Below are 17346 nucleotides of genomic sequence, written 5' to 3'. Positions count from 1 at the left end.
GGAACGGGCTTCAAGGTTTCTTTGTTTGGGTCCCAGCTTGGCCTGGCTCTTCCTGCGGCACCTGTCAGTCCCTTCCTCCGGGGCGGCCAGAACGGGACGTTCCCCGTCGGCTCGAGATCTGGGCCCCGCTCGCAGCCACCCAGACTCCTCGGCACCGCTTGCCCGGGGGCTTCGGGGACGCGGGCGGTGGCTGGGCCCAAGGCAGGGGGAGTTGACTCAGAACAGCAGCTGATGGCCTTGGTGGACAGGGCAGGTTGGGGGGTGGCAGAAGAGATGAGGCACAGGGGGACGTGTGTCCCCTGCCCCCTCCCCCAATTCTCCTGTCCTCTTCCGAACTCTGGGGCAAAAGCCCCTTTGGGAACCCAGCCCCCTACCTACCGTCACCCCCACACACACCCCCAGCCCCCCTGCTGCACAGGGGCCCACCAGGACCTTCCGAGTCCCCAGCCTTGGCCCAGGGCAGGGGACTCCGCTTGGGCCAGGGTCAGCGAGAGCGGAAGCAGACCCACCGGGTCCCACCCCCGACTCCCTGCCCAGCCCCCCGTGACCGGCTGGCCAGCGGGCGGAACAAAGCACGCAACACCCAGGCCGGGCTGCCGTCAGGCGTGTATTCAGTGCGGAGTGGAAGAATTACAGCAAAGCGCCATGAGCCTCCGCCGCATCGCTCGGCTAATCAGCGAGAGAGGCCGGAGCCGCCCCGGCGGTTCCCCTTCGCCTCCTAGCCCTGCGTTCATATTCATGGCAGATCCTGCACCCCCTGGGCTGTGGCATTGGGCAGGGCCCCAGGGTCTAACCTCCCTGGGATGGGGTGAGCTGCAAGGGCCCCACCGGCAAAAGGCTGGGGAAAGGGCTGCAGGACTGGAGGGGTGTTGGAGCCGCGGAGCCTGAGCAGACCAGGGGCTTGAGGTCTGGGCAGGGATGCATGAGTGGCTGGAGGAGGGCGGGGGTGAGGCTGGAGCAGGGGTCAGGCCCAGGGGTGGGAGGACAGAGGGGATCTCAGCAGGGATAGTGAGGGTGAGTAAAGCCCAGAGAGTTAGTGGGGTCAGACAGAGGGAGCCATGGTCCTCCCCCACCCCGGGGTGGGCCTGTGCCGTGCTGCCAGGTCTGGCTAGACCCCCCCACCCAAAGGGCTACAAGTCGGAGGGGGGGGCTGCCAAAGAGCGAGATCAGCATGAGCTCCCCTCCCGCCAGCACACCCAGCTTCCGGGGCTGGCGAACCAGGGGTAACTGGACCAGGAATAAGGGGCGGGAGGGGGAGGCCCAGAGAGGGTGTGTGTGTCTGGGGTGAGCGTGAGCTGGGCGATCAGAGTCTGGCCAAGTGTGTGTGTGCGCGAGAGATTGGAGCTGGGGGCGGGCTGTAAGATGGATTGCAGCTGTGTGGGTGGGGGAGATTCACATGTATGTGTTTGCGCCTGGCTGTAAGTCTCTGCCCTGGCGTGTCTGTCTGTGTGAGCGAGAGCGATTTCAGGCCGTGCACCAGCTCAGTCTCCGAAGTTTCTTGCCAATCAAGTTGCGTTTCCTCCAGCTCAGCTCCCGGCCTCTGCTCCCCATGGCCTTGCTCTCTCGTTAGCCGCTGGCGTGGAAAAGAAAACAGTGAGAAAGGTCGGCGCTAACGCCGCTCACACGCCGCCCGAGTGGCCGCGCCCGGGTTCCTGCCCTGCGAGGAAGCCGCCGACCGCGGTGGTATCCTGCTGCCCCAGGATATCCCGGGGCCCCTGCCCTCTGCCCCCATCAAAGAGCCCAGACAGGCTGCTGCTGGGCTTGGGCAGGTTCTCATGGCCCCAGGCTAGCCCGTCTCCAGTAAACAAAGGGCCCGATCCTGTGCCCGCTGGAGTCACTGGCCAGACTCGGTATTGCCAGCTACTGTACAAGGCCCCACCCCCCACCCCAAGCCGCTCAGGAAATGCTCCGTGGGGGTCTGATCCCACGCTCCTCCCCCCTCACGGCGTCCCAGCGACCCCCTGCACTACTGCACAATAACAGCGCCTGCAATACATGCTTTGCTCTTGGCCCCCAGCGCCTTGCCTTGTAAACGCTAACGACCCCTCCCTCCACGTTGCCCCCAGGGGGCAGGTGAGCATCGCTGTGAAACAGGAGCTCTGTGCCCCGACCCCCAGGAAATGCTCTTTGAGCGCAGCCAGCAAGAGACGTTAGTTCTATCCCACGCTCCACCCACATGCCAGCTGCTTTACGCCGCGACGGAGTCTACTCATGGGGCTTCTTAACTGAGCAGCAGGGTGAGGCCAGATGCTGCCTGACCCCAACTCTCATGCTTCAGGGTGTGACGGGTCAGGAAGGGTTCTAGACACACACAGACTGTACTGCACAATCAACCAGGCACACTAGTGAAAAGGGGAAGCTTCGGCCAGTGCTAGAGGCAGGCTACTGGCCATGAGGGGCCAATGGTCTGCTTTAATATCGGGGGGGGGGGAATGCTAGAGGGACAGCTCCTGTGAAAGGTTGCTCAGAGTGCTCATGCAGGGGATACCCCAACCTGCCTTGCCCTTCGCTCCTTACCTGGGCTGCGCCACGGGTTTTGGGGGGAACTGGTTGGACAGCTTGGCCGCCTCCAGGATTCGCTTTCTGATTTCATCCAGGCTGGCTCTGTCTAACAGGGGGAGAAGCACCAGAGGTCTCTTGGCTGGAATCTACTGCCCGTATGTGCAAGGGAAGGGGCCTCCCTCCCCCCTCACAAGCCCCCAGTCCTGGGCTGGCCTCACCGCTCCTGGAGGAATCTAGGACACGGGGCCCCTGGCAGGGCAGGAACACAAGGGGGTCTGGCTCGGCGTGCCGATGGCCCAGCAAGGAGCACCCTCATCCCCCCGCTGCACGCAGGCCTTGTCTGGGGCTGCTGTATAATGGCTCCAGGTTGGGAATGACGTTCATGCACAAAGGTGCTAGGGAGCCCAAGGGGCTGTGGTGGGTCAGGACGGGGGGGGGGGCAGCGGCAGAGCTGTGGGGGGTGGAAATCTCCCTGCCGCTTCCTCCGTGGCACCGGCCTCACCAACGCTGCAGGGTTTCGTTCGCGATAGATGTTGAGGGTGGAGGTGGGGCTGGGGTTTCTCAGAGCAGGGCTAGGAAAGTGGGTGAGGGTTGGGCCCACAGGCCAGCTCCAGGGGCTGGCGCCACCTGCCAAAGCTACAGGCCAGTCTGGGAAGGCATCTGGACACCTGCCTTTTGCCCTTCCTCGCACGGGCACTCACCAGTGTTCCCGAACGTCCCGGGATTCCCCAGTGTCCCTGGGTTCCCGAACGTCCCGGGGTTCCCGAACGTCCCAGGGTTCCCCAGTGTCCCTGGATTCCCGAAGGTCCCGGGGTTCCCGAAGGTCCCGGGGTTGCTAGGATTTCTCAGGCCTGGGTTCCAAGCACTGCCCTGTAATGAGAGGAGAGTCACGCTGGCTAGCGGGGCCTGGAGCTCAGCTGCCGGCCACGGAGTCACCCACAAGAGCCAGCACGTGTGCAACCCGGAACGCTTTGCTCTGCCCACTCGGCACCAGCCGGTGATGTGCACGGACCGGAAGGAACGGGGGAGACCCTCCCTGGCTGACTCCTGGCAAAGATGTGCCTGGAGGAGGTTGGGGGGAAGGCCTCTGTCCCCTGCTATGCGCTGCCCTGGCCCTGGGGCCCCCCCATGAGCCAGCAAGCAGCCCAGAGGCCTTGCGGGAGTCGTACGGCTTGGGGGATCTGCTCCAGGGTGGGTATGTGGGGAGGAGGGTGCCAGGGGGGATAAACACACTATCTACCCACCCCCCCAACCTACGAGGACATCAATGGATGAACAATAGGGCTGCCAACTTTCTAATGGCACAAAACCGAACCCCCTGCCCTGGCCCTTCCCGAGGCCCCACCCCTGCTCGCTGCATCTCCTCTCCCTCGCTCGCTCTCCCCCACCCTCACTCACTTTCACCAGGCTGGGGCAGGGTGCGGGAGGGGGGTGAGGGTACTGGGGTGCATGAGGGGACTCCGGGCAGGGGGTTGGGTGTGGGCTCCGGCGGGGGTGCAGGCTCAGGGGTGGGGCTGGGGATGTGGAGTTTGGGGTGAAGGGGGGGCTCCTGGCTGGGACAGGGAGTGTTGGGGGCTGTGGGGAGGTGGTACAGGGTGCGGGCTCCGGAAGGGAGTTTGGGTGTGGGAGGGGACTCCGGGCTGGGGCAGGGGGTTGGGTTGTTGGAAGGGGTTTGGGGTCCTGGTGGTGCTTACCATGGCTCCCGGGAAGCAGCCGCCAGGTCCCTGCAGCCCCAAGATGCATGGGCGGTGGCCAGGGAGGCTCCATGTGCTGCTCTCATGCCCACAGGCGCCACTGTCATTGGTTGTGGTTCCCAGCCAATGGAAGCTGCGGAGCCGGCCCTCGGGGCAGGGCGTGGAGCCTCCCCGGCCGCCCATGCGCCTAGGGGCTGCAGGGATCTGGCGGCTGCTTCCCGGGAGCCACACAGAGCCAGGGCAGACATGGAGCCTGCCTTAGCCCCAGGCCCCCGCTGCGCCGCCCACCGGACTTTTAACAGCCCAGCCGGCACCGCCGCCAGGATCCCTTTTCGACCGGGCGTTCCGGGCGCCTGGCAACCCTAATGAACAGACAAACACCCGGAGGGCTGAACATGCCCAGATGGCAGGCTGGATTTGTGGGCACGTTCCTATGTACCCACCAGGAGGTGCGCACCTCCCCGCCCCCCGCCTCAGGACGGACGTGGGCGCGGACCGACGGCAGCCTGGGGCCCCCTCACCTTTGCCCTCCTGCAGCTCTCCAGTTGGGCCTTCGTGGCCTCTGCCTGGGCAAGAAGCTTGTTCTTCTCCTGCAGCTGCTGGTTCAGGTGCCCCTTCTCCTCCGTCAGCGTCTGCTTCTCCTGGTAGCTCCGCGTGGCCTCGGCGTCGCAGACAGCCTGCAGCGCCTGCAGCTGCTGCTGGTGCTGCTGGGTCTCCCTGTTGCACTGCTGCCTGCAGTCCTGCAGGTTCGCCTCGCTGAGCAGCTTCTCGCCCTGCAGCCGCCCGTTCTCCTGCGCCTGGGTCCGCACCTCCTGCTGCAGCTTGTCCCCCAGCGTCTTGAGCTGCGAGTTCAGCTGCTGGCTCAGAGTGGTGCAGCTGCTGGGCGAGTAGGATGGGAGGGTCCCCAATTTCCCCTGGAGGGTCTGATGGATGTTCTGGAACTCGCCCAGCATCTTCTCCCCCAGGCTGCAGCACTGGTTCTGCCCCAGGCTCTGCCCGCTGTACTGTGCCCGCAGGCGGATGGTCTCCTGCCGGCAGAGCTCCCGCTCACTGTTGGCACTGATGGCCGCCTGCTTCAGCTTCTCCGTCACCTGCGAGCAGTTCTCCCGCTGCTGCTGGGCCTCCCGCACCAGCCGGTCCCGGGCCTCCCGCAGGCTCAGCTTCTCGGCTGTGCCGGGAGAGGACAAGGCAGGGGTTGGGCCGATGGGGTGACGTCCCCCTGGGATCCGGCTCGCCTGCCCTCTACTCCCCCGTCCCCCCCATCCCCTACACCCAATCCCCCCCAGACCCTCCTCCCCTAGCACCCCCTCCCCTGCATCCTCCTTTCCCATCTCCTGCACCCAATCCCCTCCAGCACCCCCATCCCCAGCACCCTCATCCCCTGCACCCAATCCCCCTGGACCCTCCTATCCCAGCACCCCCATCCCCTGAACCCTCTTCCCTCAGCACCCCCATCCCCTGCACCCAGTCCCCCCAGACCCTTCTCCCCTAGCACCCCCATTCCCTGCACCCAAATGCCCTGGTTCCCCCTCCCACAGCACCCCATCCTCTCAGTTTGCCCTCCCTGCACCCAATCCCCCCACTGGAGTCAGCCCTGCTGTAGGGGCGGGACTCCTGGGGAAGAGCAGCCAATCACAGCTGCTGCAAGAGGCAGGTAGAGCAACCTCCTCCCCGCTCCCAGAAGCCCAGGGGAGTTTTTGGATAGGGGAGGGAGGGTGAAGGAACAGCCAACACCATTCTCACAGGAGGGGAGGGGACAGGAAGAGCCCAGCAGCTCAGGGTGGCTCTGTCCCCCCCCCGTGAACAATAAGTCAGTCTGCTCCCCCCTCCAACAAGGAGGGGGCAGGTGAAGAGCCCTGGAGCTCCAGGAGCAGAGGCGTGAGATTGGGGGTAAGGAGCAGCTGTGATGGGTGTGTGCAGAATTAATTGCTGGGCTGGGGGAGGGGCAGATGTGGGAGGGGGATGAGGATTAAGTCATTAGGCTCTGGGGTGTGGGTAACTAGCAGCTCACTGGTGATCTCGTGGGGTCCGACTCCTGATGTCTGAACTCTCGGGGTTAGCAGTGCTGAGTGGGGCAGAAATCCAGGGGGGCCACGTTGGGGTGCCCCCGGTTCAATACCGCACCCTGCTCCCACGTGGCAGGGGGACCCCACTGATCCCAGCAGGAATGGGGTGGTTGGGATAGAATCGCCTGGTGCCCGTTGGAAAAGGGAACCTGGCGGCTCTAGTCAGCACTGCTGCCCGGGCTGAGGCCGGCTCCCTGCCTGCCGTGGCTCTGTGCAGCTCCGAGAAGCAGCGGCACGTCCCCCCTCTGGCTCCTGGCCATAGGAACCGCGGCCAGTGGGCGCTGCGGGGCGGTGCCTGTGGACAGGGCAGCACGCAGAGCCACCTGGCCGCGCTTCCAAGGCGCAGCCGGAGGGGGGACGTGCCGCTGCTTCCGGGAGCTGCCTGAGGTCAGCGCTGCCTGGAGCCTGCACCCGTCACCCCTTCCTGTGCCCCAATCCCCTGCCACAGCCCTGATCCCCCCCCCCGCCCTCCAAACCCCTTGGCCTCACCCCAGAGCCTGCACCCCCAGCCAGAGCGCTCACCCCCCACATACCCCAACCCCCTGCCCCACCCCAGAGCCCCCTCTTGCACCATGAACCCCTCATTTCTGGCCCCAGCCTGGAACCTGCCCCCCCAGCCTAGAGCCCATACCCACTTCTGTGCCCCAACCCCCTGCCACAGCCCTGATCCCCCTCAGGCCAGCCTAGAGCACCCTCCTGCACCCCAAACCCATCATCCCCAGCCCCACCCCAGAGCCTGCACCCCCAGACGGAATCCTCACTCACCCCCTTCCCACACCCCAACCCCCTGAGCCAGTCCAGTGAAAATGAGCGACGGGGGGGGGGGTGAGTGGAGTGAGGAGGGGCGGGGCCTCGGAGGAGGGGCGGGGCAAGGGTGTTTGGTTTTGTGTGAGTAGAAAGTTGACAACCCTGGGTTGGGATCAGGTCCTACAAAGCTAAAATTATCTGCAGATAAAATGGGGGGGATTGGGGAGGGCGGCCCAGGGACTCCAACTGGGGCCAGGAGGGCCCCTGCTCCCGCAGCCCGGACGAAGTACGGTTTGCACCCCACTCTCCGCAACAGTGAGCACCACAATGCTGCCATGTGACCTTCCTGCTCACCACGGGCCTCCCTGGAGCCCCAGGTGCCCCACTGCCTGGGGGAGGACGTGCATGATGACCAGCCCCAGTGCTGTCAGGGGGAAGCAGGCCAGAATCTCTGACCTCAAGCAGGTGCAGTGAGCAGGATCAGGCAGTTCCCCGCTGCCTGGGGTGTTGGGGGCTGGTTGCATCCACGCCATGGACAGCCTGCGGGGACCCCGCCTGGCCCTGACATGACTCCACCAACACCAGTGGGACTGAGCTGGGCAGGGGAGGGAGAGGAGCAGGGAGCTCTCACCCACCGTAGCAGGTGATGTTCAGGATGTTCATGTTCCTGGAGCTTTCCTCCGCCATCAGCTTGTAGTACTGGGCGTAGATCAACATGTTCTGGCACTGGACCTGGGGAGAGAACGGGGGACGGAGCGTCAGAGCTTCCCTGCCGCAAGGGACACGTGGCCACCACGGCACCGGGGGAGCCATGCCCAGGCAATTCCTGGGAGGGCGGCAGAGATGTAGGAAGGGAATTGGCCGCTCTCCCTTTGCAGAACGGTGAGGAACATGGGCACTCCTGGAGACAAAGGGGCGGGGGGGGGGGCATTGTCTAGACATGGACTGTGGAAACTGCTTCCTCGTGAACATTCCTGCCCTGCTGGTGCCCCTCAGTCCTGACTCGCAGCCCCCTGTTATCCCAGCCCTGGGCTCACCTTACACACGGGTCTGCCAGTGCCCCTCAGTCCTGATTTGCATCCCCCACCCCCCCCGTGATTCCATTCCTGAGGGTAGACGCTTGACCCGTTGTGCCAGGCTGCTGCTGTGTGGCTTTGCGCAGACCAGCTGCTCCTGCTGCCCAGAACACATTTGAACAGAGAATGTGAGAGGTGAAACTTGGGTGGAAGGAGCCGACGAAAGGCGAAGGGTTGTTAGCTCAGAGGAAGAAGAATCCAGTGCAAAGTGACCAGGGGAGACGAGCCAGTAATCTCTGGCCTGCTGGTTCCCTGACTGGTTTCCCCCCAGTGTGGTGTGAGTTGTGCGTTCAGCAGTAGGATCTGCAGTGGGATAAAGGCTGTGGGTGAATCATTGGGCGCATTCGCTTTCCTCAAGTGCTGGCACTGGCAAAGCTCCAAGCTCCAAGCCTGTCTCTGTATTCTGCTCTGGGGTGTCTGTCTAAACCATTGTGGAACTTTGCAGGAAGTCCCTGTGAGTCTGTTTGTCTGATCACTAGGGAGCGGGGAGAGACAGATGGACGGAAGGAGAGAAATGTTCATTGATGAAACAGGAATGTTGCAACATACCAGACCGTGCTCGGTAACTAAAGAATCCCCCTGACTCATTTCTCCTGTTCAGAGGTGCTGAGCTCTAGGTCTCGCTCATCCCTAGGAGTTGTGGGGTGCTCAGCGCCCCAGCGAATCAGGACACGTTATGGTCAGTACACGAGGTCTTTATAAGAAGACCTGAGCCAAAATCCTGGATCCAAGCTCCCCAGTGAACTTGGTGGATCCAGATCTGGCTCAGCCCCGTCTCTGGGAAGCAGGATTCACTGGCGGTAGTTCTGTAGAATTGCTCAGTCAATGCTGTGACCCCGTTTGTGCTTCTGAAAGAGGCATGGACTCTTTGTCCTCTTCCGAATAGCTCACGGGATGGAATGAGACGCTGCGGGGGGGAGCCTGGGACCAGGGAAACCTGGGAGACTTTTGCATTGGGTGTGATGGGGTTTGCAAGACGATGTTGAGTTTCGCAAGTGCCTCCCAGCCCCCCGATCCATTTAAGCGAATTCCCCCCCCACACTTGTAACGAGCTGGAATCCAGCACTAATCAAATCCTCCAAACTCGGTTTGAAAGGCGTTCTCGCCCACGTGCCGAGACGAGTGGGGAACGGATTGAAAACTTCTGCAGCAGCCCAGCATGTGGCTGGCACCAAACAGAACCTGCATTCGCAAATGGCTTGAACGCTGCCCTCAATCCAGAACCTGAGATTTTCCCAGCGGGTTCTAATTTCTGGCAAAGTGAGTTTTCCGTTTCCCGGTTCAGAGCAAACCCGTGCCAGGGCCTTGCTGCGCGATTCCTTGCCTTGTCGGACGCTAAAGCAGCTCTTGGCAAAGGTGAATATTTAGGAGTCCCTAGCCCAGTGTCCGGTGTGATTGTGAAATGTGTCGGATAGTGACTGTTGTGCTTACATGTAAAAATCAATGGACAAACGGCTGGTGGAAATTGGTCTGGCTCCCCTGGCTTCAACACAGCTGAGAATCTGGCCCATAAATGGAATTGTGTGTATGTGTCTTTAGCATTGGTTAAAGGTGCCGGATTGACAGCCCCATGGATTCACTCTGGGTGTTAGCCCCAGACCAGCTACAGCAAGGGCCGGTGCTGCTTAACCTGGACCTGCAGAGACCATGCTTGGGAGCTGTGGGTTCAATTCCCTGCTCAGGCACAGACTTTGGCTAAGTCATCTGGGGAATGTCTGGGCTGGTTCGTGCCTGCTGGCTCAGGCGAAGGGGCTTTTCAGCGGTGGTGCAGACATTCGGGCTGGTGCCTGGGCTCTAGGACCCTGCGATGGGGGAGCCTGAACCATCTACGCTGCAAATAAAGAGCCCCTTAGCCCAGGTCAGCTGGCGCGGGCCGGGGTGGGTGTCTAATTGCAACAGAGACAGACCCGTAGCCTCTCTATGCCTTAGTTTCCCCATCTATAGAATGTGGACAAAAGCACTTCCACGGGGGGGGGGGGTGAGGCGCAGGGTCATATAAGAACCTAAGATGGAGAGACAGGAGAGCTTGAGGCTCTGAGTAAAGCCGATCTTGGTGCTGGTTTTTATGAGAAGTTAAAGAAAAACAGTCTGGGTTTTGTTCTACACTCAAAGGAGAGAAAATTGCGTCTTTAAGGCCTGAGCGTGGCGCAGACCCTGAGGGCGCAGGAGGGTGCGGTCACGCTCTGGGCGTCAGAACAGCTGCAGGAGGTAATTACCCCGTGGGCACCCAAAAGGAGCTAACATTTTTCCAACAAAACTTTTTTTTTCCTTTGCTCCAAAATCGACCTTTGTTAGAAAACAAACATTTTCAACAGAAACCCAACAACAAACCATAAAATAGGGTTTTGTGGCTTTGAGTTCTCCTTTTTCGGGGGGGAAGCTCAAGACCAAGAAACTGAACATATAAGAATTTTCACGGAAACTTTTGAATCAGCGTTTCTATCGGAAAGCTGCAAAATGAAAAGCACCTTGGCTTTTTACAAAAAATAATTCCATTTTCCAATTCTCTGCCTAGCTAATGAGCAATAGAGAAGTGTTAAGAAACTCCTCCAATGAGCATGGTAAGAATGGAGAAATGATAGAGGAGTAATTTCACCCACCACCATTGAAATGCTGCCACCTCTGGGGTGGAGCATGACAGATGTTTAACAATGCACAGCACTCTCAAGAAGAGATCGCTCTTAAAATTCTGAATTTCCCCTGCTTAGTGGTATCACGTCTATGAGTATTACAGTTAAGCCCTATGGAGAGGATGCTCGGTAGTGTGGTCCCAGGTTCCCCACGCTAATAAAACAAACATTTGCAGCGCCCCAGTCAGGGGATGAGAATATTTGGAGATGAAATTTGAATCGGTCACTTTCCTACTTGCAAAAGAATCTTCATGCCTCAGTGGATCGTATCACCCTGGTCAGCCCCTGAGCAGAAAGGAGAGATGGACGGATGGGCCGGGCATGGTGGGATTCCACCGAATTACCCTGGGGGTGAATTTGGCTCTGAAATCAGCATTGTGTTTGTTATTTCTTGACTGCGACCAAGGGGATCCTTGCTCTCTCTGTTCTTTGTGGGGGGATAGACAGCCAGCCTAGGGTCTAGGGATGGCTAGATAGAAAAACACGCTAGGTTCTAGGGTGGTGAGAGAGACGCACACTAGGAGGGAGGGATGGAAGGACAGACAGCTGGGGCACGGGGGCACGGTTCTCCGAGGCAGGCCTACCAGGTCGGCGTTGCAGGTCCGCAGGGTGGCGTTGCATTTCTCCAACTCTTTCTGGGTTGCCGTCATCTGCTGGAAGCAGCCGAGCTTCTCCTTGCTGGTAGCGTTGAGTTGCTGGGTGAGGTTTTTGTTCTTGGCGTTGAGCAGCGTCATCTTGCTGTAGAGCTCCTGGACCTGCTCCTCCAGGTGCCGCAGGTGGGTGTCGGTGCCGGCGTGGGCGTTGCCGTAGAGCATGAAGAGAACCAGCCCCAGGATGATGAGGAACTGGATGACCGAGGTGAATAGGAAGATGTATTTCATGTAGAAGCCACAGTCCCGCTTGGGGATCAGGTTGTCCCTGGACTCCAGGCCGAACTTGGCCATGGCGTAGGCGTTCTTGTCCATGTTGCAGGCTCACTGCTGCCGCCCGGCTCTCTGGCCCCGCTTTCAGTGGCAGTGGCGGTGGGGCGGGGCGCGTCCGCCCCTTATCCCCTCCAGCCGAGTGTTTATATTGCTCTATTTAATATTTCCTCCTGCCTGGCTCCTTCCTGCCTCTCCGGATGCACTGGCACAACACGGCTGCCGTTTCCACACGGGCTATTGTTCCCAGCCTGTCATGGACCGGGGCGAAACTCCCCGCGCCGCCCGCCCAGCTTTACTTGTGTGTCTCCAACTGACGTCCCAGCTGCTACTTCGGAGCAGGGTTGTGTGTGTGCGAGGGGGATGCTCCCTGCGACGGGCTCACAGGGCCTGATCTAAGGCTCTGTGAAATCGATGGAAAATCTCCTGACCGAATCCGTCCCAGCAGGCTGAGGTCTCCACAGGAAATACCCTGGTTCTGATTCCAGCCAGCTCCTCTCCTTATGGGAAATGTTAGAAACCGCTGCTTCCTATCCGACTTACTGGAGAACGAGAGCCCTCTACCCAAGCTTTCAGCCAGCCCGTAGAGTGTAATTAACAGAGGGTTATGCCCCCGCTGCAGGGTATAGGAAAGATCTCCTCCTGCGTTAGCTTCGATGGGGTTTTTCCATTGGGGGCACTTGCACTAGACTAAGCAATCGGGATCTCCCGAGCCAGTGACCCTTGGTGGTGCATGGCAGGGCTCAGAACAGACGTTGTGTGACTGCCAGTGCGTGACTCACCCCCTCGGCATCACTGGGGCTACTCGCATGGTGAATTACGCATGTACCTAAGTGCTTTGCTGGACCGGGATCAATGTCAACAGGGGGGCTGTTCTAGTTATAGCCATCCATCCAGTCCCATATCCTGTCTCTACCAATTGCTTCAGAGGAAGGGCCAAGAAAGCCCCTAGTGGACAGTTATGGAAAAACCTGCCCTTGGGGGAAAATTCCCTCCTGACCCCACTCGCTCAGTGGTTTGTTTATGCCCTGAAGCAGATGGGTTTTTCGCCCTTCTAACGGTTTTTATCCACTGGAATGTAGCTCTGGTTGATCTCATGATGCATAGAAATCTCTCTTTTTAAGAATCCTGCTCTGCTCTTTTGCTCTCAGTACTACCTAGTGGCAGAGAGTTCCACAGGCCAATTATGCCTGAGTTGCTCCTGGATTATTTAAAATCTGCTGCTTTACACTTTCATTGCACAATAATCGCAGCTAGAGTCAAGGTCCTTCATTACCGCGTGGGGTTTCTTTGGTCTCTTCCTAGGGCCTGTCTATGCGGCGAGTAACTGAATCTCCAGGGCACCAGTTGGCTGCCCAGTAACATCTCGTGTGGACACTGTTACAGCACAGTGACGGTCCCAGAAAGCTGCAGATTCACACCCTGACTTGCTGAGCAGGAACTCACGTGTAGAGCAGCCCCTAAGCATCTTCTCTTATTATTACATCAGTGACTAGAGGCCGCGACTGAGATCAGGGGTCCCACTGTGCCTGGTGCTGCACAGAGAGAGTCCCTGCCCCAAGGAACTTATACTGTTAAAAGACAAAAGGCAGGAGCAAGAGAAACTGAGTGGGGAAGTGACTTGCCCAAAGTCACAGAGCAGAGCCAGGACTAGAACGCAGGTTTCCTGAGTCCCAGTCTACTGCACTAGCCACTAGGCCGTGCTGTCTTGCAGAATGCTGTCTTCTTCCTTATTAACTAAACGGTAAATTTTCTCTAGCCAGTGACTGGATTGTCCAGCAACGCCGGTGCAAAGTGACTGGAGTACAGGGTGGCCGTCCCGTTAGTTTTCAGAGGAATGGTTTGGTGCTGGTCAGATTAGCCATGGGATGCAGGGACCGGCGGCAGGGTGGAAGCGAAGTGACTGTGCGTAGCCAATTTTCGGAACCCGTGTGGCTGATTCCCCAGTCCCACAGCTGGGACCGGTGGCGGCGTCTCTCGCAGTGGGAGCTGCCGCTCTCCGGATACTCCCCCAGATCTGGCACCTGCTGGGATGTAGGTTGGGAGAGGCCCAGGAAATGCTGCTGTTGGGGTCCACTAGGCATAGCTACCAGGTAACTCAAAAAAGCAAAAGGCCAAAAGTGCCAATAAAACTCTTTTGCTCTGGGCCTATCTAAACCCCCAAACCCCATCTTGTAAACTCTCACGCTAACTGCTTACATGCTCTAAAGCAGGCTAAAGCAAAAATGTAAGGTCAGCTTTTTAGCAGGTGGCTGCAGTTTCACTCACACTAGCAAAAATAATAAAAATAAGAAGCGGAAAAAAAAGGGGTAGTTAGTTTGCAAACGTCTAACTCAAGGTCGCAAAAACTAAAAAAGTTTTCTCACAAGCGTATGTAAAGCTTATTGTAACAGTTGTCTAAAAAAAAGGGGTAGAAAAAAAACAGCCAAACAAAAAAATGTATGTAAACAGTTTAAAGTATAAAAGGTAAAATTTGTTTGTATTTGTTGCACTAAATTTAAAACCTGCTGGTCTCCTAGTGCCATTTCAAAGCTCTGAAATAAACTTGGCTTGCTTTCTCCCCTCGGTGTCTTTATTGGTGCCAAGCACACCGGGCAACAAACCATTGTTGTCCCCTCAAGCCCTTTAGGGCGGGCAACACTGCTGCCCCCCATTCAGGGCAGCGGATCAGAGGGGATGTAAAACCAGTCCCAAGTGCTGAGCAGGGCAGCGGTGGCACTAGGGCTCCCTTAGCCAGATGGTAAAAGTAGACATGACGGTAGTGGACGTCTCTGATTGCCCAGCCAGTCTGTCCGGGAGCCGCATTGCCTGTCTCCCACCTGCGGCTGATGGGACACCAGTGGAAACCTGCCAGGGTTGGCATTTTGTTCCGAGAAACCTAGGGCCGATTTCTGCAGAGCCAGGCTGGGAATGGGCTCACGTTTTCACATCCGCCTGGAGCCAGTCTGTGTCTCTTGCGCTTTCAGCACAAAATCTTGCAGCAAAGCAGGAGGAACGCAGCAATCAAACACCCGCCACTGGCCCGGGTCAGGCTGCGGGGCTATAAAACTGCAGTGTAGACGTCCAGGCTCAGGCTGGAGCTGGGGCTCTGGGACCCCGCCAGCGGGGAGGGTCCCACAGGACCCCTGCTATCAGAATGGTGGCACTTCACTGGGTTGGTGATGTTTCTCCCCCTTCCCATTCCAGGAGTAGATGCCCCTCGAGCCAGGCCCACTGCAAACGGCGGCACAGCCCCAAGCCAAGCGAGCCGCCCCAGGCCTCGTTGCCGGGATGGACTCTACGGCCTGCGTCCCTTGTGGGCACGGAAAGGAGCTGGGAGCGGAGTGCCTGGATTTGTGGCTGAGACATGGGTGAGGCAGGAGGTGAGTGGGGGTAGCAGGAGGGGCTGAGTGGCTGAGGATGGGGCAGGAAGGGGATTTTCGGTGCGATGAGGCACCTGGGACCGGCCAAGGAAGCAGCACCATTTGCATTAAATACGCAGGGACCTGGCTTGGTTCTGTACAAAGCATCCACCCTGCAGACTGCCCAGAGGTGACGTGAGAGCAGATTGCAGCACAGGAGGCCTAAGCCATTGGGAAGGGGATGTTTGCAGCTGGGATTTGAGGGGGGATGTGGACAGTCAGGGGGGGCAGAGAGGTTCGGGGAGTCTGGCTGCCCCACATGGCAGGAGATGCAGAGGAGGCAGTCTGTGACCCCGCAGTGGGGAGGTCATACGGGGAGCTCGGTGGAGGGAGCGGGAAGGCGTGGACGGAGCGAAGGAGTGGGAACTGGAGGGCTCCGTGGTTCCAGGAAGGTCGGGATGCCGGCGTCCAGCCGCAGTGCTGGGAGGCTGGAGGGAAGGAACGGGGCAGGGTACGGCTGCATCGCATGCTCTCGGGAAGCCAATGGAAGTTCTGGACAGCAATGGGCATCGGGCCCTGGGTCTCCTGGCTTATCCAGAGGCCGCGGCGAGGAGGCCGCGAGTTGGAGTCACACTGGGAGGAAAGAGCCCAGTTGTAGCCTGGCTGAAGGAGACAAGAGGTCCCCTCTCCTGGCAGGTCTCAGGTACAAGGAGAATGTGGAGGACCTAGAGCACATGACGCCGCACAGCCCAGACAGGGGTGCTGTGGGCAGGGCCGCCCGGGGGGACACAAGTGGGGCAATTTGCCCCAGGCCCCGGGCCCCGCAGGGGCCCCGCGAGCCCTGGCCGAGAATCCCTTTCCTGGCTAGAGGTGCCTTTTTAATTTTTACTTACCCGGCAGTGGTCCGGGTCTTCGGCGGCGGGTCCTTCAGTGCTGCCAAAGACACGGAGCGAGTGAAGGACCTGCCGCCGACTCGGAGCGCCGCCCGGTGAGTATGTCCGCTCCCGCACTTTGCCCCAGGCCCCCTGAATCCTCTGGGTGGCCCTGGTCGTGGGAGACCAGGCTCGGGCCAGGGCTGCTTCTCCCAGTGGGTTCTGGGAAGGTGGCACCATGGGTAGCGGGTGAAGATAGAATGAACAGAGCTGGAGCTGGGGCTGTGAGGTGCATAGGGCTGCGCGCCCGCTGGGGGGCAGGACTGGGTGGTGCGGAGAGACCACAGCGCCCCATTTGGGGCTGGGAGTAGCTGGGTCTCTGGGGCTGGCCATTCACAAGCAGGTGCTACCAAATTACCATGCAACCATTCCGATCCCATTCCTGCCCCAGCTGGAGGCAGGGGAGTGAGGTTCTCTGCAGCAGGGGCTGGGGGGCACCAGACCTATAGGAGCCGCCTCTCAGGCCCTGTCTGTTCAGCCCAGCTGCTCCCAAGGGCTTGGGCCAGGCAGGGGGAGTCGCAGGTCTGGTGGGCCGGGCAGAGCACTGGTCCTGACACCAATTCACCCCGTCTAGCGATAGTGCAGGAGGTGAGTCACAGCTGGGATTGCCCGTGCGCCCATGGCTGGGGGGGAGCCTTGGTGGATGAAGCTGGGCTAGTGGGACTTCGTTCTGAGGTCTCCCGTGTGGAGAAGTAGGCTGCATTGGGCCCTCACCTACATCCCTGCAGCCCTAGAGAGCCCACAGGGGCACAGCGCGGACCCGGAGCGAATGGGCCAGCGGCGGCTCGGGGCGTGCGGAGAGGTGTCTGCCTGGGGCGACTGGCATGGCTGCCCTGGTGCCATAGCCCTGGGGTAGCAGCGTGTGTGCACGAGGGGCTCCCTGTGGGGCGCAGAGACGTGCCGGGCATTGACCCCACAGCAGCAATCTTGGTTTCCGTTCCCTGCATCTTCCCACCCAGAGGCAGCTGGGCTGGCTGGGGGCTGCTAAGTGTCTGTAATTGCTGAGGCCAGTGTCAGCCAGCTACCGCTGCTTCCTTCCTGAACTGGGAATAGCAGCTGTGAGTCACCTCCCGCCCAGCCGCCCTTGGGACAGGAGACTGGCTCCCCCCTCGCTCGCCATTGTCTGGGTCATTCTGCCTCAGGCTGGTAGTTCCACACAGCTCAGCCAGACTCGCAGCTTCACTCCTGGGCCTCCGCTCTTAGCAGCGACCCAGGGTGAGACCCCGCTAGGCCTGGGATGGGGGGCCAAGGGAGCAGCAGAAAATGCCCGTGGCGGTTCAGCAGTGGGTGCCCTCCCTTCTGCGACCGTGCTGACCCCAGGCACCTAGTGTGGCACAGGGGGAGGGAGGTTGTCTTGCAGAGAATGGGGCTGGTGGTTTAGCAGGAGATGGGCTCCCCTTGGAGTCAGTGCTGGCCCCAGTGCGGTGCTAGGGGGCGC

At 60.0% G+C, this 17346-nt stretch overlaps 1 protein-coding gene across 1 annotated transcript; it reads right to left on the bottom strand.

The window, feature by feature from the left end:
- Positions 1-594: 594 nt before the first annotated feature.
- PLVAP (plasmalemma vesicle associated protein) lies at positions 595-11807 on the bottom strand. The gene is made up of 6 exons (XM_026654936.2): positions 11300-11807; positions 7645-7741; positions 4718-5364; positions 3204-3372; positions 2518-2608; positions 595-1573 (listed from the first exon to the last, which is right to left on the bottom strand). Exons 1-6 carry the CDS (start codon positions 11678-11680, stop codon positions 1567-1569), a joined length of 1392 nt encoding a protein of 463 aa, XP_026510721.1. The 5' UTR covers positions 11681-11807; the 3' UTR covers positions 595-1566.
- Positions 11808-17346: the final 5539 nt, after the last annotated feature.

This window comes from Terrapene carolina, unplaced genomic scaffold (assembly GCF_002925995.2).
Source record: "Terrapene carolina triunguis isolate 2854851 unplaced genomic scaffold, T_m_triunguis-2.0 Scaffold194, whole genome shotgun sequence".
In the NCBI taxonomy this organism is placed as follows: domain Eukaryota; kingdom Metazoa; phylum Chordata; order Testudines; family Emydidae; genus Terrapene; species Terrapene triunguis.
Note: the sequence above shows the minus strand (reverse complement) of the source record. Positions and strands in the feature narration are given on the sequence as shown.

Coding starts and splice junctions, on each gene's coding strand:
- PLVAP (XM_026654936.2), bottom strand. CDS start 11,680: ATGGACAAGAACGCCTACGCCATGGCCAAGTTCGGCCTGGAGTCCAGG. Junction 7,742..11,299: donor GGACCTGCAACGCCGACCTG/GTAGGCCTGCCT, acceptor TTCTCTCCCCAG/GTCCAGTGCCAGAACATGTT. Junction 5,365..7,644: donor CCTGAACATCACCTGCTACG/GTGGGTGAGAGC, acceptor CTCCCGGCACAG/CCGAGAAGCTGAGCCTGCGG.